Genomic DNA, 25585 nt, shown 5'->3' with positions numbered 1-25585 from the left:
ACGAATGGGACGAGAATGTGAATTCAGACTCGAAATCTATTTTAACATGGGGAGGTTTTAGTTGATCTTTGAAAATCGATTAACCTAGTTGATCTTAACCTTTGCTTTCTCTCTTGTTTCCTTTCCAAATTAATTGCCACTTGCTATTTCCTCTCAGGTTTATAAATTTTAACGAATAGGAAAGCAGGGGCATGGTGGAGGAAAATTCTAGATGCAATATAATATATGACAAACCAATAGTTGAATTCAGCTAATTAGCTTCACCCTTCATGGGTGCCAAGCCTTAAAAAGTATCAATGCTTTTGGTAATTAGGATTTGATTATTCAAACCCATTTCCTAAGATCTCTTCATCAAATTCTTAATACACTAACAGCTGTTGGCACACCACCTTAACCATTATTCAATTTCAAAGAGGACGTTACTTTCACACCCATATAATTGATGATACAATTTTTTTTTGGCAAAGTGATGTTTACCTACTCGAATTTAAGGAAAGGAGGCCAATGACACTACCTATGTGGTATTGTTTGTCATTTTTAATTGGGAGGTTTCGGTTTTAGTTTGCCATAAATGGCGTGGTCAATACCTAATAATGATTGACCTGTTGTGTTGTTTAGCATTAGGCAATCCTTCACACTCGTAATATCCTTCACACTGCCATTTGTTCCCCGCAGCTGGCTGAGATGATGGCAGCAAGGGACGCGGCAATGTTTGTCAAGGAGTGGCAATTCCTAGCTTTGGTTCTTGAAGGTGATGCATTGTTTGTGATGGCAGGACTAAAAAATGAAGGAAGTGATGACACCTCACATTTTGAAAACATTCTAAATGACACGCGGTCAATTGTTTATTCATTGCCAAAGTGGAAGGTTGAATTTAGTGAAAGCGAGACGAACAAGGTGGCACACAGGCTAGCTCGTATGAGCTTGAGTTATTGTAACACTGTGACTTGATTTGAAGAACCTGACGTAATTCTTGATCTTCTCGTTGAGGATAGTAATTCCTAATTAATTATGTTGGTGCAGGACACTCTTTTCCCTTTCGACAGGGTTGAAAATCCCGGCAAGATTTTTATCAAGACCCTTTGTTAGCACCCTATCCTCATTGATGTACATGCTTATTAATGAATATCGTACCCTTTCAAAAAAATATATCATTGTATGCAAAAAGAAAAGAAAAAGGAAGTCGAATTAGGAATTTAAGATATAAAGAAATGGAAAAACAACCTTAGCCAACTATCGTAACTCACATATGGCGAGATTCTACTAGTACTAAGTGCAGATATTTTAAGATCCCATATTGATAAACTAATTAGAGAAACACTAAGTCCAATTGACTCTCTCAAAGTGGGGTTTTCTATGGACTCTTTGTCATCTCACAATTTAATGTTAATTTATGTGTCAACATTATAAACATTGTGCTAAAAGTATGAGGTAACATAGAGTCTATAGAGAGTCCTACTTTTGAGAAAGTCCCCTTAGGATTTCTCAACTAATTGATCCCTGTGATGATAAACCCTATAAATAGACATTTAGTTCTCAGCATTTCTTGCATCCTCTCACTTCTACAATGGCTTTGAAATCTTTTGTGTTCATGGTCGTCAGCCTCGCGATCACCATCAAAACATTCCATGTTTCAGCTCTTGATGCTTGCCCTAAATGTGGCAACATGGAAGTTCCATACCCTTTTAGCACAGACGACACGTGCGGGGACTCAAGGTACAAACTCTACTGCAACAACAATGGAGTTCTTGAGTTCCAGTCAGCTGAAGGCTTCGGCTACAAGGTCCTAAGCATTGACCTAGCTACTCAGAAGCTCATCATAAAACCACCTGATCTCGTACAGGATGACGACATGTGTCGCACTACTGATTTCTCTTCAGAAGGTCTGAGACTTGATGAAAACTTGCCCTTCAACGTGTCTACCCGGAACACCGTCATACTGCTCAACTGCTCCGACAATCTTCTCCGATCGCCTCTCAACTGTTCCTCAAACAGCCTCTGTAGGGTTTTTGAGGATAAAATGTTGGAGGGGAGGAATAATGCATGCAAAAGCAGGCTGTGCTGCCATTACTTGAAAGACTCGCACATGACGTCGTATATGATTAGGGTTAGGGTTGGAGGGTGCACTGCTTATACTTGTGTGGTCGATATTCAACCCCAAGATCCTGCTGATAAATGGAACTATGGCATTGAGCTGCAGTGGATGCCTCCTAACTGAGTCCATCGTGATGTTCCAAGTTACTCCCAAATGATGTTGTTTTCTAGTAAGATGTTTCTCTTGTTCTTAGTTGCTTTCATGCATGGTTTCATTTCATGTTTAAATTTGTCATGTGTTGCTTTGGTAAGGGAAATGTAAGAGCTTGTTTCGAAGCGGTCTTACCAGTTATTGAGTCGAGTTTTTTTAATGTAGTTTCATAGATATGAAAATCATAAATTTATCAATAAAAAGCCACTAGTGCGGCCGATTAACATAAGTGGCCTTACCATTTATAGAATTAAATAAGTAATTAATTTTGAACTTTTAAACCGACAAAATAAAACCAATTAAAAATAATAGTGGGGCTCCAAATACAGCCAGAACGGAGTTTTGTAAGTTCAAACATTTTTGAAAAATTCTTGAAGAATTTTAAGAAACTTATGGTGAGGAGAAAATTCCACAAAATTGGATTTATAATGGTTTTTGTAGCATTTGGCAAACACATTAAAACCGTGATGGAATTTTTTTTTGTGAAAAAAAGCAAGGAAGATATTACAAGCAATTTAGAAGCAGGCTTACCATTTACAGCAATTTCACCCTTTAGGGCAAATAATTGTACATGCAATTAAGCAATAGATAATTATTTACTTGGTGAATAGTAATTACCCGAGTGCAACTCCACCCCTTAATTCTCTCTCCTCCTCTCCATCCCCATCCCCATCTCCCTTCTCTACTGCTTTCTGTCAACCTCTGCTACGGTTTTCTGGTTTTGTGCTTTTCTGTTTTGGGCCCCAAAGTTTGCGTTGGGCTCTTTTTTGTGTTGCTATGGAGGTCTATACATTTGTTTTGTACCCTCATTGTAAATGAGCCTCCATCTATGTATATGTGTGTGATTGGTAGTAATATTTACCTTTGACCAAAAAAAAAAGGGGTGTGATATTCACATATTTTTTTACTTCTCACACACCTTTTTAATTTTCGACCGTCGGATCAGATGAATTAAAGAAGATTAACGAACATAAATTAACAAATGATGTGTGAAAAGTAAAATGGGATGTGTGAATAGCACACCCCAAAAAAAAACACCCCCAAACTTTTATCTCCACACTGCAAACCCACTCTCCCCATCCCCCAAAAGACCTCACTCCACATGACGTCATACCACACTCACGCGCAGAGTCGGGCAAGAATCGCCTGATTGGGCAGTTCGGCAACTCTAGGCCCAGCAATTTTCCGACTTTTTAAGTCGGAATAAAAAAAATGGATAGAAAATTTCATATGGGTCCCACAATAGAGTTTTGCCAGTTTTAACATCTCAACAATGTCCAATAAGAAAATTTGTGGTGCTTATAAATCTTCCTCTTGTATTTCAAAACAACAATTAAACGAAAAAGACTTACATGGACCAGGATACTACAGTAGCGGTGGTCGCATTTCATGCAAGTTGTTCTCTAGTTAAGCGCATTTGGGGTGATACACAATCGGGTAATTAAGGACAGATATAATCTTATAAGAAATAAATAGAATGAATTATGTAATACACTGTGTCAACCCCGTTACATAAAAAGAATCATAGTAAACTGGCAAAGCTAAGTCTTACCAGCATTTGTAGACAATTGTTAAAAAAATTTGCCTATCGAGTATATATTCATTTGTTCTAACACAATGAGTAGAGAAAACACACAGATTCGTTCTAACTTAACGATTACACAAACCTTCGATTTACTTACAAATTAAAGCTGTTAGCGATGAGAACACTTGAACCCTCTGTGAGTCAGTCAAACAGCCGAGAGCAGAAACCAGAATCGACACAAACTCAAACTGCAAAACACCTACTTTACTCTGCATATCTCAACTTCATTTCTTACACACATCTATAAATCATCACCACCTGAAAAAGGAAAACCAAGTATATGCTCACACTGCCAGATAAGAAAGATACAATTTAGGATACGTAATCGGGTAAATTACTACAAGACCACAGTAGGTCTGGTTAGTCTTTTCCCTTCCATGGCGTCTTTCTTGGTCTGACACTTTGCACAGAGGAAGGGGCCTTCCCATGGCTTTGATGCTGGGGAGAAGAAAGGCCCAGAGTTTACTGATAAACCTTCTACTGGGGGCTGATCCACTTGGCAGACTGCGCATCGGAAAATCCCAGAATTTGCATCCACAGGAGAATCCTTCCCCAACCTGTATTTCCATCAAGAAAGGAAAGAAATTAGGGTTATATACAAACTAGAAAGACAATCTTATACTTAGCAATTAGATAATAAACCATGCTGAACTGACCTTTCATCGAGCATTGCTGAACCTTCTTCAAACAACTCTTCCACAACTCCGATAGCAGAAAGCTTATTTGTTTTGTTCACAGAATTCTGACTTTTCTTCCCAAAGATAAGTGAAGCAAGCATGTTTGGTTTCTTCATCGGTGTTGGAGGTAAGACAGGATGACCTGAAGGGATTATGTCAACAACTACGCAGGTTGTATCATCTTTCAGTCCCCTTGACCTCAGAGCCTCCTGAAACAGAACAAAGAAAAGCGGGACTAGATCAGTAAATCAGACTTGTTCTCTTGGGCTTAAGGTAATGTTTGCATTTTAGGCGCATCACCTTAACGACCATCTTTGCAGCAAGCTCTGCAGGCAATCCTCGACATGACTTCGCCGCCATATCAGAAGACAAAGCATCCCAGATGCCATCAGAAGCTATTATAAGTCTTCCCCCAGAATTTGAAAGCTACATAACCAGGGAAAAAATAAGTTGAGAATTAAATTGTAAGAGAATAGTAAATAGAACCATTGGTAATAGCACAAGATGAATTTACCTTCACTTGCTTGACATGTGGTATTGGGACAATGTATTCTCCCACATCTGTGTCACCAATTGACCTAGAAAGGCACAATCCACCAGGCCAGCAGCGGAGGGGACCAACCTATGAACCACGTAAACATAAGAAATTTACGACCATCAAACAAATGTTGTTCCATTGAAAATTGAAATGCCTTTCCGTTTACAAGGTAGAAGGATGAAGAACAGAATAAACCAGGATATACCTCATTGCCCCCAAAAACATTTAACCTTCCTACTTCGCCCCCACTGGCAGTAACTCGCTCCCTCTCTTCTTCATTTTCTTCCAGCCTGTGATCAACAGTCAAGAGTGAAACAACACCTCCCTGGGTGTCCAATATGCATCGAGAATCCCCAACAGATGCAGCAGTCACAGTCCAACCATCGATCACAACAAAAGTCACAGTTGTACCAGAAGTTTCCCCTGAGGTTGATATTAAATCAGAAAGCTAAGAAAAGCAAAATCAAGCAAATGAAATAAATAGTTATTGGAAATTCAAATGATTTGATGTATACCCTTCTGCTGAAATTCTATATCAGTTTTGACAAATCCTGCAACCAGCGCCCGAGGAAGGGCAAGCAGCCATTCATCCCTACTGATTCCTTGCGGAATGGCACTCAAAACATTAGCCAATAAATTCTCCTTTGTAAAAATAGCAGCTGATATACCATTATGCCCATCAAAAATCTGCAGTCAATAATTTCAAATTTGTATCAGAAAGAGTGAGGGAATGAAGTGATGCTCTATTGGTGCTGACAAATGTATGAAAAGAAGAAAAGTTACTAAACAGTGATTGCTCTTTTATCACACCGTTTCAACCATGAGAAAAAACAAAGTTACACTTAACCGAACACAAATGCAACTATCAAATTCACTCAAGGTAATCTTTTCACTTTTAATGACTCTCATATTCTTTTCCTTTTATTTATATAGGTACAAAGAAAGAAAATAAAGGGGGGAAAGTACCGCAAAGACAGAAAATGTTGTTGACGGATCCGAATGAATTCTTTGGCAGTCAGTTCTTATAAGAAAGTAATCTTCTCCTTTCTTCGCCAAACCAGCCTGCCCATACTTCAAATAAGGTTTCTCAACTTCTTCACCCCTAAGCTCCTGACCAATCAGAGTCGCAAGTGGGATGAGAGAAGATTTCATTGCCGATACTTCAATCTGGCTCATTTTAGTGTCCGTTGAGACATTTCCAGGACCCAATTGCCAAAACCCTATTCATCCAAACGAATTAAATTAATCTGTCAGGACTTCATTGCAAACGTGTACATCTAAATGTACTAAAATCACCTCATACGTCCACCAACTGACTTAAATGATTTACACATTAAAATTTTTAAAAATTATAATTAGATCATGGAGCATATGACACTAAATTTTAAGTCAAATATGATGCAAACAAAATAATTTTAAGCATAAATTAGAAGCTTGCCCATGGGTCTAGGCGTACTGAATCTAAAACCGTCACCGGAAACTGACCCGGTGCTTCTTTGCACATAGTTCAAAAGACCGGTAAGCTACAAACGAAACATACAACATATTTGAAAAGGGAAAACATAAACTAACAGAATTCATACCGAAAGGGCAAAAAGAAAAGGTTGTTCTTGCCAGTATAATTTTTGAAATTTAGTACCTGTTTCTCAAAACAATCAATCAGAAGCCAATTTACACCATCAACATGAGAAAATTATATAGAGTACAAGCAATTAACAAAAAAACCCCACCTACCAATCAAAAATTTCAACTTCCCTATATAGCAAAATGCAAATTCAAATAAAAAACTTCACAAAATATGCAAAGATAGTTCCTTCAGAGCCCGAAATCTAAAGCAATCTTGCGGAACCCATTACAATTCACACGCAAGTCTACTGAATCCCCAAGAAGTAAAATTGAGCTAACCCACGAACTAGATGAACTATAAAAATATTCAAAAATCGAGGAAATTCAGAAATAGTAAAAAAAAAATCAGAGGGAAATATTGGGGTACCTTTGAATGCAGAGCAAAAACACTGGCATCCAGAGACGGATCGAGCAGGGAGGATCTGACATTGAAGTCCATCTAAAAATCCTTCATCGGAACTGAGCTCGCACTGGTCGCTCGGAAATAAACTATCTATTTTTCTGTGATTTGATTGGAAGACAGCTTTAGAGTGAGAGAGGGTGGGCAAAATTCTATTGAAATGACGTTTATGTCCGACATTTCCGGCGGAGAATTGCGTATTCGTGGGGGAAATGACGAAAGTGACCTTTGATGGAGTGGCGTTTGGTTGACAGCTGGGTGTGCTTGCCCGCACTTTTCATCGGCTGGTGGTGGGGACTGGGAGCCTCACTGTCCGTATCTGTCAGTTGAGCCCGTAGGCCATCTCTAACTGAAAGGACTATTTTTAAGGGAGAATTTTTAATATGATCAATACACGACATAATATATCACATGTCATTATATAAATAGGAGGATATGTGCGTTAAAAAGTTAATAATTTAAAAAATAAAAAATTTCACCACTTATATAAAAGCAGGTGGTGTACCAGCCATGTTCCGGTCATAATGAAAAATTTCTCCATGTTTAACCCCATAGTCATGCAAGAAATTATTTTTAATGAACAGTGCAAGACCATATTTTATACCATATCCAACCGAGTGAGCCAAAGGGCCACGGGTCAAAACATAGTCCGTTTGACAAAAAACTCATCTCTAACCGAATTGGACTATTTTTTAGCACCCTCAATAATTTATTGTTTTAGTTGAATTAAACTATCATATAAAAGTAAGGTTTTCAACTTTTCAGACATATTTTGAGTGTCACATGTCGCTAAATAAATAAGCCTCGACATTTCTTATCGTTATATTATGAAAAGGATGTGAAAATTTGAAATACAATGAGATAAGATAGTATGGAATGGTAAAAAGGAGGTGAGAAATGGTGTATAAATGATTTAAGTATTTCTTATCTTATCTTTAAATTTCATCTTAAAAAAAAATCTCAAATCCAACAATAACTTGACGTCTGCTAGCATGGGTTTGGGCTGGTGCAAACGGGCTGGCTAGCTGGCTCCTTTTGGCCAGCCCGTTGGCCTGGTGGATTAATTATGGCCCGATGGGGTCCATAAGCCATTTGGCCTAACCCTTGGTTAGAGACGGTATTCATGTCAAAACGAGCTATATTTTGGTCTATGGCTCTTTGGTCAAGTTGGTTGGAGATGGCCTTACATGACGGCGTGTGTTCGAATCTGTATCTTAGATATAATCTAACAAAAGTTACCGTTTGACAAAAAAAAAATATTTACATTTCCTGCAAACGTCAATTGTATTTTAGATTAATTAATTGGGTCTACCATAATGGTACGTATCACTCAATAGTATAAGTTTTAGTTAATAATAATACTATTCACACATCCAACATTTATCTTAATTTTCGGCCGTCGAATCTCTATATACAAGATTTGACCGCTAATATTTTCACTCTCTTCCTCAGTGCTCGCTTTCACTTTCTCTTTGCTCACTTCACACTCTATATGCTTCATTTCCTCTCTTCCTCATCTCCTCATAACCCACCCGCACCCCTCCTTGGGCTCCGACCTGTGTGCGCCGAATCGAAGATGGTTGCCAGATCCATCTCCCTTGCTCACTTTCCTACCCCTAACCGGCATGCCGGCATCCCCTCGAGGCCAAGTGTTCTGCGGTTCCGACCAAAGTAAGGGTATTTTACATACCCCCTTTGCCTCACCTTCTATCCATGTGTTCCTATGTTTGTTTCTAGTTGCAGGGATGTGTGATGGTGTATCGGATCAGGTAACCATTTCTCGGTTTGACGTCTCCAGTGTCGACTTTTGGTTGTGGTGTACTGTTTGTTTCGGGTTTGTAAGTTTTCTGTTACGATGTCTTGGTCGAATTGACCTCTCGGTTGTTTTCTCTAGTTTTGCTGCTCTGGTGGCTACTGGCAAGACGTTCGTAATACCGGCAGCGGCTGCGGTATGCTTTTGGAAGTTAGGGATTAGGGTTTTCATTTTCGTTAGCTTGCTTTTTGGGCTGCGCTTTATGTATTTGATTCCCCCCAATTTGCTTTGGGTTACTTTTTCCTTTCCGTTTGGATTGGCCTGTAACCTTTTTTACTTAATGAATGTTCCTTCTTGTCCAAAAAAAAAAAATCTTTAATTTCTTCGTACTTTTTACATGTCATTCTATGTTATGACTTTGCCACCTGTTTGGAGTGTGTCAACAAACCCTACTCCCCCTCCCTTCCATTGCCAATTGGTTTGAGTTGCTGCTTCACAAAACACGTAAAGAAACTTTTTCACCTAGGAGGAATCAGCGGTGATTTTCTTCAACATTTGTACCGGAAAGTTCAAGTACCTTCCGATAACGATGTGTATCTCGACCATTGTCAAGCTGTTGTTCATTTCATGCATGCTCACGTACTTTCGATTAAGGGAGGCAAAAACTTAACGAGGAAGATATAGTTTCCCAGTCTTTCTCCAGTCGGGAAGCTTGACCAAATTTGTACTTAGTAATTAATTAATCAAATAGGAACTGCATTACGACATTGATTTGTTTGTGTTAATTGATAATGTGGATACTCTTGCATGAACTAGATAGGGTTTTTCAAACTAGTATGACTTCAATCGTGTGCGAAAGACTTGTAGCTCAAGTTGTTAAAAATGGTTACCATGCATCCAAGATATGCCCTTAAGATCGTTTGTATCGAAAAGAAAAATATAGACTCGCTTCAATCCTGAGGGGATTGTACTTCATCGGAATGTTGCGTTTGATTTCTCTACATTTGAACTGAAACAGCAATCCACATTGTCTCTCATTTTTCTTTTGAAGGACACATCAAAGATAAAAAATATATATATCATCGATGTTTGATTGTAATATCAACACTCATAAAAAAAAATTGAAATGGAACGGGGTGCGATCGACAACATGCATCTTATGACCACCACCGGAGAAACTCAGGCAACCGGAATTATTGCCACTTGTAGAAAACCTCTCTCTCTCTCTCTCTCTCTCTCTCTCTCTCTCTCTCTCTCTAGGTATATATGAACGCACAAAAAATGACCCCAAAAAAAAAAAAGAAGAGGAATCATACAGCAAACTTCCCTCAACACACCATTAAAAAGCAACCACATCATCGATATTACTTTGCACTCCCAGGTCTTCGCTTCCCTTCACCAATCCTTCCACTTGCTGTCCTGTGCAGAGGCTGGCTCACCCCATTGGGTGGTTTCCGTGATGGTGAAGGAATCAATGATGGAATCATGCTCCTGGTGACAAGGCGGAAACATCTTATTAGAACATAGGTATATACGAGATTTTGCATAGGAAACAATTTGCTGATAATGCAGCTTAAGGAAAACAACGTAAACTTATAGCAATCGGAGTTTACCTAGTTTCTGGGCTCCTTATTGGCCTTGAATTAGTTTTCTTCGCTTTTGATCCCAGTCCATTTGGAATGCAGGTAGGTTTCGGAAGGTTTTGTTGCCAAAGCATGTCTGGCTCTGAACAATCACTAGTTGCAGCATCAAGTTGATCATCAGAGTCATCGGTGTTGGCCATCTCATTCCGACTCCTTTGTGCATCATAGTCTGGGCTGTCCTCCTTGCTCGCTGTTAACTTTCCAAAATGTGGTTCCATGTATAACTTCGGAGGGTCAGGGAGGCTACTTGGACCAAACATCTCCGGCAACTGTCTGTTATCCATATCCCAACTTCCTAATAGATTCTCTTCTCTATTTGCACCTTCATGTTTGTTCACCATGACCTTATCAACCCAATCTCCGGAGAGTACTGAATCCTTATCGGCTTCCTCCTTTACATTTAGTCCTTCATTATTAGCGGGTGGCCAGGGAGGCGAACGCCCTTGTGTCATCATATCTTGAAGATCTAAACTTCGCCTTTTTGGCTTCAATGCAGAAAATTTGCGAACCTAGTGCAATCAAGATGAACCTCAAGTGTTAGATTCATCAAATTACATGGACAAAACAAAATTTTCGGCTTATCAATTTAATACTTAACCAATACCTCTATGTTTCCAAAATCATCTGCTGCTTGCATGGAAGCCCCGGACAAATCTCCGGTGCTTTTCCAATTTGAATGCAAAGGGGAAGACCCAGCAGACTTGATTCTGGATCTTTCTGGGCTCATGGATTGAGAATATTTAAGTTGCGCTTGCGCTCCCTCGCTTTCCTTCCTTGCTAAGGCTGCCTTAAGTGTAGCAATCTTGTATGGACAGAAAAACTGGTAAACAAGAGGTTTTATTGTACGTTATAACTGGATATAACCCATAAATTAACTACCTGTTCTTTGAGCTCTTTTACATCTGCACTGTCTTTGTTAACTCGGGCGGCACCAAGTTCAACTGTAGAAACCCTTTCTGCAAACTTGAGTGTACTAAGTGTTTCTCCGAGAGAGTAAGGCTCAGGGCTGATATGAACAAACATGAGCGTCTTCGCTTGCCCTCCTGATGGAATAAGGATGCATCGAATGATTACAACGGAGACCAACAAAAATGAGAAAAATGTCTGTGCAAGTTTATTAAACAATCTTACCGAGCGAGTCTTGGAGCAGCTGTGTGAGCTTACTGTTTCTGTAAGGAACGTGTGCGTTCTTTTGAGCAAGAGAGGCAATGACATCTCCTAAAGCTGAGAGAGATTTGTTAATATGTTGTGCCTCCTTTAATCTGTCTCCCGTCACCTCAGATTTGTCAACTCTCTCACTTCCTGCCAAGTCAACTAGATGCATACAACCCCGGAGTATGCTTCCCGATGTCAGGTCTCTTCCATGAACATGAACTGTCAAGCAACTGTTTATGAAATGTGATAGGAGTTAGTTTAGACGGATTCATGATCACTTCAAGAGTTTTACTTGTAATGTGAAACGAAAAGGGATCAACTCAACGTCTGTCCAAAAGGACATCATTAATCTTACCTGTGCGATCTACTACTCCGGTCATTCATGGCTGTTGCACTCACTGAACGATTCTTATGCCCAAGGTTCATCAAATATATAACATCAGATGTCGATGATACAGGAACAAGGTTCGCCTCAGGTACATTAATTCCGTTTTGAGAACTGTTGCGAATTTCTAATGTATGTTGGAGTTTAGGAAACACATGAATATGATATGCATTCTACAGAAAGCAATAGAAAGGAAAAGTTAATATTGTCAGCACTCTAGAAGGATATCGTTTGCTAGAACCCTCCACCGCCAGGAGATCCTTGACTTGCTCATTGTAAATTTCAAGCATCTGAACAGAAATTTCATAACAAATGGTGTCCTTTCTCTGTTCTGATAGATAAAATAAATCACTGAGTGCTCTGTAATTTACACCTTGACTTTCCTCTGTAATATCTTTCGGTCCAGTCTACATCGGTGAACAACATGAATTTACAACTAGTCAGGAGTGATTTGGCCAAAGAGTAAAGATTATATGATGAAACATCTATGCACATATTTTACCATTGTAAAAGTTTTCCCTGATCCCGTTTGGCCATAAGCAAATATACAGACATTGTAACCATCGAGAACAGACCGAATGAGAGGCTGCGTGTCTGAAAATACCTCCTCTGCAGAGAAAGAGAAGTAGCAGTGAAAAATGCTGACACATATCAAAGATTAGAAATGAATCCATATCGAGAGTAGCTAACCTTGGGTTGAAAAAGGACCAAAAACTTTGTTGAAAGTGAAAGATTTCCTTCCCTCTTTGCCATATTTGGAAGGTGTGATAATCTTAAGACTTCTATCATCTATGTGATCATAGCTACTGGCCCGGTTTGATTGCCCAGGCAAGAAGGGCCGCACTCGACAGTATACCCTTATATTACCTAACCAAAATAATTGATGGACCAATTAATCTCATACAAAACACAACTTGTTTCTAAAATATAGAACTCAAGACAATTTAAAGAAGACCTGAAATAGTACCTTTCAAATCCTGCACTTGATTGTATAACTTGCGATTTTCTTCAAGAACCTTCTGGTATCCTGTTGCTGCAGAAGCCAAACCATGGAGGTGCTTGCCTACATGCATGGGAAACTACTCATGGTCCTCCGTTGAGAACTTGAAACAACCTTAAAGTACTCGAAAAAAGGTGCGCTAAGCGAGCCTTGTTAAAAGCATATCAAATCGTTTTTCGTCACAAGTCATACCTAGATTGTTGAACTCCTGCCGGTACCTCATTTGTAGAAGCTTCATTCCTGCTTTTGTATCGTATAGAGTATGTTTCAGTTCCTACAGAATACAGACTATTAACATAAGTTTCCAGTACCTTAGGGCAAACAAAATTTTGTAGCTGCTAATATGATACAACCGCAGTTTACCTGAATATCTTTCTGTTGTCGGTCAACCAACGTTATCTGCTTTAGAGACTGACTTTTTGATCCCTCTTCATGGTTGTATATTTCCTCCTCTTTGGTTTCAGAGGCAGCTTTCTCTTCGGTCTTAATCGTCCATCAATGGAAGCAAAATGTCACCCAATGTTGCTAACAATAAAAGATACAAACAAACCGAGACACATGCAGAAAACGATTTCATAATGACACAAATTTTCCACTTCTATGGTGAATCTAAAACTTGTACCTTCATATCACCAGAAGCACATTCAGAGGCACAGTCAGAAAGACGTCTGTCAGGGCCGGACAACGTCATATCTTTGGAAGTTGTTTTCATCTGTCATGTTATAAAGAATTCTATCATCCCACATATAACATTTTTTCTCGAAAGGAGGCAATGAGCTTTCTTTGGGAAAAAAAATATGAAACAGTAAGCCAATGCTGAAGAAATGCTGCTGCTTACCAGTTCGCCTTGGCTTGCTAACCGATGCTCAAACTCCTCCATGACTTTACTCAGCAAATTTTCCACAATCTGTTAAATGCAACAAGAAATTGTTTCTCTAAGTTAGACATATACGCATATATAAACAGGAGCGTGCTCGGGTGAAACGAGTAGAGACTGCCATCTGCATTAGTATGATTTATTAAGATAGTCAACATAAAAGGTAGAAGAACCCTTACGATTGGTATGTCTTCTTGCCTCTTGTCCGAAAGCACTTCACATACTAGCGCATGTAAAGAATGAGAGGAACTCTGCAGATCAGAAAGAAGAACAATTAATTTCCTGAAATATTATGAGTGTACAATGAAAAATTGAGAAACACCTACTGCTTCATAGAGATCTTCACAGGACAAACTTTCGTGTGACTTTTCGCCCCATGATAAGGTCCTCGAAAAGGGTTCTGAATTTTTCCGCAAGAAGTATTTCCCGCAGGCAGGTGGTTTCAAAGCTCCACCATACTTCCATGATCCAATTCCACCTCCTTGTTTCCACTCGTAATATGATTTCAATGCTAGAACGCAGTTCACAATCCTCGCAGATTTCCCTCCCTGTAAATTCAGAATGTGGAATATGTCACACCCGAACGACAAAATAACCACAGAAATCATGCACTGTATCCTAAATCATATGGATTCATCAACACAATAAGTGTTTTCTGAGCACAAACCTGTTCCAAATCGGAAGCTTCAAAGGTTGGAAGCCCCATTTCCTCCACAGCCACACGGAAGTTTCTGACATTTTCGAAGTACTGATACGCTGATAGAGCTGCCCCATCGGGAATAATAACGGAGTCACAAGGGCCTTCAACTACCTAAAAACAAATCTCCAGTTAACGTTATCGAAACCAGTCAATAAACAAAAGGGCTTGAAAAAATGCAAAGCGAAAACCAAGTTGAGGCATTACCTTTGGCACAGCTCCGGGTTGAACCTTGTTAAGAACATTGCAAAGGATTATTCCACTCCGCAATCCAAGCCGGAAATCTTCTTCGGAAGGCTCAGCCGGCAAATCTTTACCCCCCACAACGCCAACCGTCTTTCGTAGCCACCTCGCTGCTTCATACCTTCTCAAGGCTGCTCAACAACAAGGCAACATTCATAGGATCAGAAGATTTGCTTCTGCTATGGAATTGTCATAAATTTGGAAAACCAATGAAACAGATAAAGAAAACAAATTAATCCAAGATTAAAGATTGAACAGATGAAGAAAAGATGATTACATGCTTCCTCGGCCTTCCTGGAAGCCAAGTCGATATCGCTCAGACGACTCCCATGCTCCTGAAGAACGCATTCAACCACAGAAGTTATGGAGAACGGCAACACTTGCTCCGTCGCCATTTACCGCCAAAAAAAAACCCCAGAAAAACACCAAAAATCAGACCGTTAAAATTCAACTCCTACCCATTAATCCAACATGCTCAAACTACCCAAATCACAATTCAGAAGCCGAAATCGCAATGGGAAAACAGAAAAGTTTGAATCCTTGTTTGAAAAAAAATGTGAAGTTTATAAAAAAAATATGGAAATCTATGAGGTATATATTCAAATTACAAATAGGGGAAGACTTGGATGTGAAGATACAAAAAAGATAAAATAGGTTTTGGAAAGTGAAGAGAGAGAAAATTTTTGGGTTCGGATGACTTGACTCTCTCTCTCTATCTCTCTCTCTCCCCCCTTCTCCCTCTCCCTCTCCCTCTCTCTCTCTCTCTCTCCCTCTCTCTCTCTCGTTTTAGGCTTTAGCTCTGTTTTCCTTCTCTTCCTCTGTTTCTGGGTTTGTCTAATATTGAAGGACAAAAGCTACACCGAACCTGGTTCCGAGCCTCTCGCGGGGAACTTGGCTTTAAGCCTTTAACTGTTTGTATTTAACGGATCACAAAATCTTTAAAATTTAACCAATTAAAATATATTAATTTTTTGTGTGAAATATAATAAAGGGAAAATTGTTATAAATAGGCAAAAATTAGAGAAATAACATTTGCTATGAACAGGAGCAAAACGGGTGCAAAATATCATATTATAACTTTAGTAGCTATAACACAAAAGATGACATATAAAGAGAGGAGGGAGATATACTGATATTATTTCTTTGATTCTTTCTCTCGCAGTGTGTATTTTGATAACATAGAGTGCTCTATTTATAAAGCAACTCCCGTAATAACAACCATACAAATACAATGATTACACTTTTGAAAGTATCAAATATTATTCCTAAGTCTTTATTCCCTTGAGAGGGCATTCACCCACTAATTCTACAACACTCCTCCTTGGATACCCACATATCAACATCAGTTGCCTCATTAAAACTTTGCTCGGAAAAACCCAGTGGGAAAAAACCATAGCGAAGGAAAAAAAGTACAACTTTACCTGGATTGTTGATATAGTGTTAAGTATACTTATGTTGCCTAGTTAAAACCTTGATAGGAAAAACCCAGTGGGAAAAATCCTAATCAAAGGAAAATGGGTACAATATGCATGTATCATGGATGCTCCCCCTAATTCCGCATTCTTTAAATTTAGCTTATTAGTAAGCCGACGTAATTCGATACTCTGCACTAGTTTTTGAAACATGCACTTTGGTAGAGATTTGATGAACATGTCTGCCAAATTTTCAATGAAACCGATTTGTCTGACTTCAATAACTTTAGCCTTCTGAAGCTTATGTGCACTGAAAAACTTTAGAGATATGTGTTTAGTTTTATCGCCGTTGATGAATCCTTCTTTCATTTGGGCAACACATGTTGCATTATCTTCATGGATAACAATTGGATTGTTTGTCTTCGAAGGTAGACCACATGAATTCCGGATATGATGGATCATTGATCTTAACCAAGAACATTCATGACTTGCTTCATGTAAAGCAAGTATATCTGAGTGATTGGAAAATGTAGCAACTAGTGTTTGCTTTGTTGAGCGACATGAGATTGTTGTATCTCCATTAGTGAACATATATCCAGTTTGTGAGCGAACTTGATGCGGATCAAAGAGAAAACCAGCATCTGCATATCCAACAAGGATATGGTCATTTGTAGATTTTTCTGAGTAGAAGAGACCCATGTCTATTGTCCCACGAAGATATCGCAAAACATCTTTGACTCATTTTCAATGACGAATTGTTGGAGGAGAGCTATACATTGCTAACAAGTTAACTGAAAAAGCTATATCTAGTCTAGTACATTGTGTTAAATACAATAAAGCACTTAATGCACTTAGATATGGTACTTCTGAACCAATGACCGTTTCATCATCTTCTTTTGGACGTAATAGATCTTTCTTAATGTCCAAAGAACAAACGACCATTGGCGTGCTGAGTGGATAAGTCTTGTCCATGCCAAATCACTTCAGGATTTTTTCAATGTAAGTTGATTGGTGGACCAAAATTCTACTAGCACAATGCTCGATCTGCAAGTTATGACAATATTTTGTTTTCCCAAGGTATTTCATTTCAAATTCGCTTTTCAGATATTCAGCAGTTTTATTGAGCTATTTAGGGTTCCAACTAGGTTCATATCTTCGACATATACTGCCACTATAGCAATCCATAATTGGATTTCTTAATGAACACACAAGGGCAAATGACATTGTTGGTATACCCTTCTTTAATCAAATACTCACTAAGATGATTATACCACATTCGTCTAGATTGTTTCAACCCAAACAATGATCGCCTTAATTTAATTAAGAGCATACATCATGGTTTGTTAGTCATTTCAGGCAACTTAAGTCCTTCCAGGACCTTCATGTATATGTCAGTATCTAATTCTCCATATAGATATGCAGTGATGACATCTAGAAGTCGCATGTCAAGTTTTTCTGAAACCACTAAACTTATTAAGTAACGTAACGTAATTGCGTCCATTACAGGAGATAATGTCTTCTCGTAATCAATTACATGTCTTTGTGAAAAGCCTTGTGCAATGAGTCGTGTTTTATATCTTGTAATCTCGTTTTTCTCATTGCGTTTTCTTGTGAATACTCATTTGTAACCCACGGGATTTACATCAGGCAGAGTTTGGACTACTGGTCCAAATCACTTCGCCTTTCTAAGGAATTTAATTCTACTTGGATTGCATCTTTTCACTTAGGCCAATCTTGTCTCTGTTTGCATTCATCAATAAAGCGGGGCTCAATATTATCATCTTTCTCTTTTGAGGGGCTGAATCTTTTGAACCTAGAGGTCTACCATGCTTCAGGCATGCACCAGATGATTTATTCGCTGCCGCTTTACCTTGTCCAACTGGGACATCAATTCTTACAGGTGTATTTGCAGTGGGTATATGTGATTTTGTCACTTTCATAGCATCATTAATTGCATATGGCATTTGATTAGCAATACTCTGAAGATGAACGATCATTTTCACTTCATTTTCACATTGAGTGTTACGTGGATCAAAATGAGACAAGGTGGGTACAACCCATGTCAACTCTTGTCGTTCTTCTGGAACGATCTTTTCTCCCTCTAACGACTAGAAGACTATCTCATTAAAGTGACAATCAACAAAACGAGCTGTAAACATATCACCCATCAAGGGTTCCAAATATCTAATGATAGATGGTGAATCAAAACCCACATAAACTCCCAGTCTGCACTGAGGTCGTATTTTAGTGCGTTGTGGTTGTGCAATAGGCATATAAACAACACAACCAAAAACTCATAAATGTGAAATGTTTGGCTGATGCCCAAACACTAGTTGTGCTGAGGAGTATTGATGGTTGACTATATGTCTCAATCAAACTAATGATGCAGCATGTAAGATGGCATGTCCCTATGCAGAAACTGGCAATTTTGTTTTCATGAGCAGAGTGCGAGCTATTAATTGAACCCGTTTGATAAATACTTCTGCTAAACCATTTTAAGTATGGACATGAGGAACATGGTGTTCAACATCAATGCCCAATGTCATGCAGTAATCATCAAAGGTTTGAGACATAAATTCACCAGCATTATCAAGTCGGATTGACTTAATGCGGTAATCTGGGAATTGTGCTCGCAACTTAATTATTCGAGTAGATAAGAGATAAACATGTGACCATCCAGTAAATGCATCAACCAAAACCATAAAATATTGAAATGGTCCATAAGATGGTTGAATATGCCCACAAATATTTCCTTGAATTCTTTGCAAAAATGATGGGAATTCAGCATCAACCTTTAATTGTGATGGTCTAATTACCAACTTCCCTTGAGAACAAGTCTTGCAAGGGTTATCATTTGAGATAGCAATGTGTCTGCTCAATAATGGATGTCCATTAGAGTTAGTAATTATCCTACACATCATGGTGGATTTTAGATGACCCAGACAGTCATGCCAAAGCATGTAAACTTTTGAATCAATGAACTTCTAGTTCATGACAGTATGTGATTCGATTGTCTTTATGTATGTATAATACAATTCACTTGACAAACCACGCAACTTTTCCAATATACGCTTCTGGGTATCATTGGAGGTAATGCATAAATACTTCACATTTTTTGCACTTTTCGTTTCAACGTGGTATCCATTTAAACGTATGTTTTTAAAACTCAACAAATTTCGAGTAGATCGAGTAGCATACAACGCATTGTGTATGGACAATATTGTTTCATTTAGTAACATGATCTGGGCTTTTCCTAAGCCTTCAATTACATCTGATTGGCCTGATATTGTTGTTACCCTTACTTTTGTACGCATCAAGATTGAGAAATACTTTATTGTATGTGTAGTTGCATTGTCTGCAAGACAAATATCTCCACCATTTCTCTTGTTTTGAGAATAACCATAGTTTTTATCTATGCTTTCTAAGTAAAGGGGATCACGGTTAAAAACAACTTATTCATAATAAAAGGAAATTTAAATACCACTTTTATTGAATTGAAATGTAAGTTTTAAACTACACATTCAAAATAAAATTACATCAAACATAAATGATTCAATCGGACTGAGACACTTCATTTCCTTTTTCCACAATGAAGTCTGAGACATCTAGATGGGTTGTGTTCAACTGCCATGATAAGTCGCACACTGGATCATGTATATCCATTGGTCTAGCATGGCCGAGGAAATTAGTCTCAACACCCTTATCCTTTAAGGAGGCTTGATATAGATCCACCAGATATTTTGAGGTACGACAAGTACGCGCCCAGTGCCTATTGCTACCTCAACTATGGCAGACTCTTTCAGAGTTTCTGTGAGCACTGTTTATATGAGCTTTGCTTTTGTGGTGATTTACATTTTTGAAGCTCTGGCCTGAATTATGCCTTGGAACCTGATTGTAAAACTGGACACCATGATTCTTGCATTTCCCGTTCCACTGGCCTCACTTGTGGCCACATCCTCGTTTATGATTATTGCCACCAGAGGATATGGCATTCACTTCAACGGAAGCAACATTCACTTCTGGGAATGATGCAAATCCAGTAGGTCGGGACTGATGATTTTTCATCAGGAGCTCATTGTTTTGTTTAGCTACCAGGAGCACATATATCAGCTGGTTGTATTCAATGAAGCTTCATTCTCTGTACTACTGATGTTGCAGAAGCATGTTTGAGGCATGAAAGGTGCTTAAAGTCTTTTCCAGCATATCTTACTCAATAATAGTTTCCCCACAAAGCTTCATCTGGGAGTTAATTCTGAACATCGCAGAATTGTACTCAGTCACTCACTTGAAATCTTGGATCCTTAGGTGAGTCCACTCATAACTAGCCCTTGGAATAATCACTATTTTCTGGTGATTGATCTGTTTTTCAATGCCTTCCAGAGAGCTAACATATCTTCAACCGTTAAATAATCGCTCTTTAGTCTTTCATCAAGGTGGCGACGAATAAAGATCATGGTCTTCGCCTGATCTTGAGATGATGCATTGTTTTCCTCCCTAATGGTTTCTTCAAGATTCCCTACCTCTAGATGGATCTTAGTGTCCACTACCCTGGTAAGGTAGTTATTCCCAGTAATATTCAGGGCAACAAAATCAAGATTTGCCAAGTTTTCCATTTTCTTTTCTGAAAGAAAAATGAGATGTGTAAGAACTTGCAATAATATGTATTCCTTGAGGAATATAGTGTTAGAACTTCTGGTTCTTACAAAATTTTCATTTTTGATCTAAGCACTCGTAACTTCAGGCTCGAGATTTACATGATTAATGAGGAGGGCGATTGTAACGCACTATTCTCATTGAAGTAAGCATAGGATGAGCGATTATTCCCCACCACTCAAACAGCAGGAAAATTTAAATATGCAGAGCAGGGTAGACGATTATATCGCACCACCTAAAATTGCAGTAAAATTGAATCTGCAACTTAAGATGGGCGATTGTACCACACCATCTTTGATCACAGTAAAATTAACATAAATAAACACTGGATTAGTAATCAGAAACCACACCAAACAAGAAATCAAAGATATAAGTAATTGTTAAATTGAGAATGAGAAACAGGCATGGTGCTAGTAGTTCATCGTAAGGGTACATTATGCATGTGAGGCAGAGGAAGAAGAAGAACAGGAAAATCCTCGGATGAAGCATTTTTTTTTTCTTTTTGGTGAAGGAAGATGAGAACTAGTTAAGGTTAGAGAGCCGTGCTGATAACGTGTTATAAATAGGCAAAAGTTAGATAAATAACCTTTGATAGGGACATGAGCGAAGCGGGTGCAAAATATCACACTATAACTTTAGTAGCTATAATACAAAAGATGATAGATAAAAAGAGGGAGGGAGATATACTGATATTATTTCTTTGATTCTTTCTCTAGCAGTGTGTATTTTGATAACACACAAAGTACTCTATTTTTAGAGCAACTCACGTATAACAACCATACAAATACAATGATGACACTTTTGAAAGTATCAAATACTATTCCTAAGTCTTTATTCCTTTATTCCTTTGAGTAGGCATTCACCCACTAATTCTACAACAAAAATTAGAATTATCTACAATTTTTCTATATCATTTAGATTAAGCATTTGTGCCTTTTTAAAATTTGATTAAAGTGTTTTGACCAATAGTCACCTCTATTTTTTTAAATTAAAATAATTTTTGAATTTATCTTTTTACTTGCAGGATGCACTTTTCCTTATTTAGTTGAGATATTAGTAATTAAACTATATTTTCTCTTCTTCCAAATATGATTTTTCGATCACAGTTTTTTTTTATGCAAACATTTAATATTATTTATTTTCCAAATGGTTTTTTCTTTTTCAAAATAGTTGGTGATCAACATAAAAGCTCAGTGTAATTTTTTCAATTTTTTTGTGAAATTATATATTTTTTTCTGTTTTTTTAAGTATAGTTGTTGACAAATTATTATTAGGTACAATACATTATGTATATATTATTTGCGGGTACGTTTGAATTTACAAAAATCATTAATTGATACATTTATTTGCAATTTTGGTACGTTTGATTTGATACATATTGTTAATATTGGTACATTATTTTTATTTTGGTACGTTTTATTTTATGTGTATTGGTACGTTTATATTATTCTCAATCCTATTTCTCTTAACGTACTAAAAGAAAAACTCATTTCGGTACGTTTGATTTTGGGGGATTTAAAAATATTTTAAACTATTTTGGAAAGAAAATAATTTAAATTGTAGCATTATAGTGAAAATAAATTGAGGAGAGTGTAACCAACTTTTTTTTTTTACAATCATCTCTAACGTAGGAGAGTGCAATCAAAAGGCTAGATTATAGGAAATTTATTACAATATAATGTGCATATAGCACCAAAATTATGACAAAAAAAAGTTTAATCAAATCACTAAAAGACATGGATGTTTGATCTAGAAAATTCAACACTGAGGCGCCTATATCAAAAGAGCCCTATAATAAAAAGAGGAGAGAATCTCTTTGGTGAATTGGATTGGTCTTGAGTCAAACATTTTTGTCTCTAAAATTAACATTTTCTTTGTTACTTTGTTATTTCATTTTTGGTTGTGAGAAGAAGAGAACAACTTACACGATACAAGTACACCATCACGTGACGTTTCGTACCAATGAAATAAGGATATATATGTGAACAAAAACTTACACATGTCTTTATTTTATTGACGCGAGACCTACCGTGACAGTGTATCTGTACCATATAAGTCATTCTCGTGATAAGGAGTTTTTTTTTTTTTTCTCTTCTTGGAAGTGGGTTAATGGGGTATTTCTTCAATTTTGTGGGAACATAAAACCTAATTTGACCCTTGCCTTCCTCTTTGTTCAATTGGATTGGCGTTGGATGAAATATCTCTCAGAAACTTGACTTTTGCCTTTGTTTCTCATTTTTTGGTTAAAAAGGAGGTGTGGCTTTGTGCAAGGTTGATTAATAAGAAAATTTTTAATATCGTCTTGCTATTATAAATTCATGTGTTATTATACATTTTATGATATTATTAAAATATATATAAACAATATAAAATACTAACAAATAAATATGCATATTATAACGTAAGTGAATTTATTAAACCACATAAACACAACGAAAATGAAAAAAAACATAACATTTGATAAGAGTCAAAATGTAGTCAAAACGTTTTATGTTCAAAGAGTAAATTTAATCTTCCAAACATTTCTTAGAAAAGTCTATATCTTCTCAATTGACCTTAGTCATCTACTTGACATTAGGTTAATCGATAGAAATGACCTAGTCTATGTTTTCACTTTGCTTATGTGTATGTGACCATATTCAAAATAAATAAATAGATAAATCTTGGTGAATCACACGATGGTTGTCAAGGAGAGGCTGAAATATCTCAGTGAGTATTCTCAGCCTCCAGAAAAATGGATTGTAGTGACAAAACCACCAGTTAGTTTCCTTTGAAAAAAAAACTAATGAAAAGAAAATGGGTAAATTACATAGTAGCCCCTCAGGTTTGAGGTCTATTGCAATCTTATACAACATCTTTAAAACATTTTACTTTCATACATAAAGTACCATTTTATTTCAAAATAATACATCCGTTAGATTTTCCGTCCATTAATCCGTTAAATGCTGACGTGGCTGCCACATTTGTGCCACGTGGCTGCCAAATGTGAGCCACGTGGCAAAAATAATAATTTTTTAATTTTTTTTAGAAACCTGTCTGCCACATATCTTTTTTTTTTCTTTCTTCTTCTTCTCCTCCTCTTTCTTCTTCTCTTCTTCTTCTTCCTCATTCTTCTTCCTCCCATCTCCTCGCCCCCATACCTGCACCTTCAACCCAAAACCCAGAAAAAAAGAAAAAGAAGAAGAACCCCAATCCCATATCCCCCCCACACCCAGATCACATTAACCCCCCTCCTTATCCTCCCCCCGTGAAACCCAGAATCCGCCCCTCCCCCCGCACGAACCCAGATCCCCCCTTCTCCCCCTGCGCAAACCAAGATCCCATGCATCGTCTACCATCCTCCACCCCCGTGAACCCCCCAACCCAGAAAGAAAAAATCCACCCCCTGCCCCCGCGAACCCCCCCCAAACCCAGAAAGAAAAAACCCCTTCCCTCCCCCCGCGACTCAACCCCCTTCCGCACCCACCTTCTTCCCTCCTCTATACACCCCCCACTCCTTAAATCCACACCCATTCCTCCCACCTCACGAACCCGGCGATGACGGGATCTGAGTTTTTTTTTTTCCTGGGTTGCAGGTAGGGGGTCGGGGGAAGAATATGAAAATGGGGGAGAAGACAGGAGGAGGATGAGGGGTAGGGAAGACAAACTGAAGGGCTTTTTTTCTTTTCTTTCTTTCTCTCTCTCCTGGGTTGCAGGGAAGAAGATGAAGATGGTGGAGGTTGAGGGGAAAAGAGATTAGGAAGAGGAGGGATAAAGTTTCAGTTTTTTTTTTTTAAAATTTATTTTTAATTTAGAAGATTTAGGTTAAAAAAAATAAAAAAAAAAATTTTTTGCCACGTGGCTCACATTTGGCAGCCACGTGGCACAAATGTGGCAGCCACGTCAGCATTTAACGGATTAATAGACGGAAAATCTAACGGATGTATTATTTTGAAATAAAATGGTACTTGAGGTATGAAAGTGAAATGTTTTCAAGATGTTGTATAAGATTGCAATAGACCTCAAACCTGAGGGACTACTATGTAATTTACCCAAAGAAAATTGAAAGATGAAGAACACCAGTTGCATGCACCACCCTATCTTCTTTGCCTCTCATTCCACTTGTCACTAAAAATAATAGGTGACCCATTTGAATAGCACTTGATATGTGCACCACTTCATGATTTAGGCCATTTGTAGTCACATTAAAAAAAAAATATCTTTTCTATTAGAAGCTTATAAACTAACAACTTTAAACTTTGCTAATAATATTTCTTTCTTTTGGGTTCACTTATTTTTTTAATGTTTTTTTGGTAAAGTTGCATAACCCTATATCCTTCTAGGCTTTGTCATTGTGGTGGGGTGGGATAAGGTGAATATGCACATGATATTCAAAGTCTTTTTCTTTAGGGTCTATTGGAAGCAACTTATAATTCATGATCCAAACTCCATTTGAATGGAATGGCCCCAAAAATGAATTAAAGATTGGCAATTACAAAATAATTATTATGAGCATCATCTCTACTAATTAATAAAACATAATCAACCAAAACCCTATGAAATTACCAGTTTAACCCTCCAATTAAAACAGAACATGAATAAGAAATATGGGGTAGAAATGTAATTTCACACAACCAAATTACATACATGTAATCCTAACATATCTCTAATTCAATAAAAAATAAATAAAAATTAAAAAAAAAACCCACTCACACAT

The 25585-nt window shown here is 37.8% G+C and overlaps 3 protein-coding genes across 4 annotated transcripts; 1 reads left to right on the top strand and 2 right to left on the bottom strand.

Annotated features, from left to right (window-relative positions):
- The first annotated feature begins 1567 nt into the window (after positions 1-1567).
- On the top strand, positions 1568-2304 carry LOC126618949 (wall-associated receptor kinase-like 20). Its single transcript, XM_050287182.1, has one exon. It carries the CDS (start codon positions 1568-1570, stop codon positions 2216-2218), a length of 651 nt encoding a protein of 216 aa, XP_050143139.1. The 3' UTR covers positions 2219-2304.
- Positions 2305-3699: 1395 nt separating this feature from the next.
- On the bottom strand, positions 3700-7207 carry LOC126618948 (probable protein phosphatase 2C 5). Of its 2 annotated transcripts, XM_050287180.1 has the most exons (9): positions 7039-7207; positions 6629-6684; positions 6012-6265; positions 5561-5732; positions 5251-5468; positions 5022-5129; positions 4808-4933; positions 4487-4716; positions 3700-4387 (listed from the first exon to the last, which is right to left on the bottom strand). In XM_050287180.1, exons 3-9 carry the CDS (start codon positions 6219-6221, stop codon positions 4168-4170), a joined length of 1284 nt encoding a protein of 427 aa, XP_050143137.1. In that variant the 5' UTR covers positions 6222-6265; positions 6629-6684; positions 7039-7207; the 3' UTR covers positions 3700-4167. The 2 variants fall into 2 exon arrangements, with proteins under 2 accessions (XP_050143137.1, XP_050143138.1); XM_050287181.1 differs by lacking the exon at positions 6629-6684 and having other exon boundaries at positions 7039-7205.
- A 2674-nt stretch (positions 7208-9881) lies between these two features.
- On the bottom strand, positions 9882-15653 carry LOC126618946 (kinesin-like protein KIN-14I). The gene is made up of 19 exons (XM_050287179.1): positions 15102-15653; positions 14789-14955; positions 14552-14695; positions 14211-14432; positions 14064-14135; positions 13846-13914; positions 13630-13719; positions 13371-13490; positions 13200-13281; positions 12975-13070; positions 12698-12874; positions 12510-12616; positions 12236-12414; positions 11978-12139; positions 11599-11852; positions 11347-11510; positions 11072-11269; positions 10438-10976; positions 9882-10315 (listed from the first exon to the last, which is right to left on the bottom strand). Exons 1-19 carry the CDS (start codon positions 15217-15219, stop codon positions 10189-10191), a joined length of 3087 nt encoding a protein of 1028 aa, XP_050143136.1. The 5' UTR covers positions 15220-15653; the 3' UTR covers positions 9882-10188.
- Between the last annotated feature and the right edge of the window lie 9932 nt (positions 15654-25585).

The sequence above is a fragment of the Malus sylvestris genome, chromosome 4, assembly GCF_916048215.2.
Source record: "Malus sylvestris chromosome 4, drMalSylv7.2, whole genome shotgun sequence".
NCBI lineage: Eukaryota > Viridiplantae > Streptophyta > Magnoliopsida > Rosales > Rosaceae > Malus > Malus sylvestris.
This window is presented reverse-complemented; position numbering and strand designations above follow the sequence as displayed.

What these genes read in the sequence shown, in the direction of transcription:
- LOC126618949 (XM_050287182.1), top strand. Translation starts at nt 1,568, where the DNA reads ATGGCTTTGAAATCTTTTGTGTTCATGGTCGTCAGCCTCGCGATCACC.
- LOC126618946 (XM_050287179.1), bottom strand. Translation starts at nt 15,219, where the DNA reads ATGGCGACGGAGCAAGTGTTGCCGTTCTCCATAACTTCTGTGGTTGAA. An exon ending in GCAGGAGTTCAACAATCTAG is followed by an intron (nt 13,071 to 13,199) that starts GTATGACTTGTG and finishes CCATGCATGTAG; the next exon opens with GCAAGCACCTCCATGGTTTG. An exon ending in GCTGCTCCAAGACTCGCTCG is followed by an intron (nt 11,511 to 11,598) that starts GTAAGATTGTTT and finishes TTATTCCATCAG; the next exon opens with GAGGGCAAGCGAAGACGCTC.
- LOC126618948 (XM_050287180.1), bottom strand. Translation starts at nt 6,221, where the DNA reads ATGAGCCAGATTGAAGTATCGGCAATGAAATCTTCTCTCATCCCACTT. An exon ending in ATGTTTTTGGGGGCAATGAG is followed by an intron (nt 5,130 to 5,250) that starts GTATATCCTGGT and finishes CGTGGTTCATAG; the next exon opens with GTTGGTCCCCTCCGCTGCTG. An exon ending in TCAGCAATGCTCGATGAAAG is followed by an intron (nt 4,388 to 4,486) that starts GTCAGTTCAGCA and finishes ATGGAAATACAG; the next exon opens with GTTGGGGAAGGATTCTCCTG.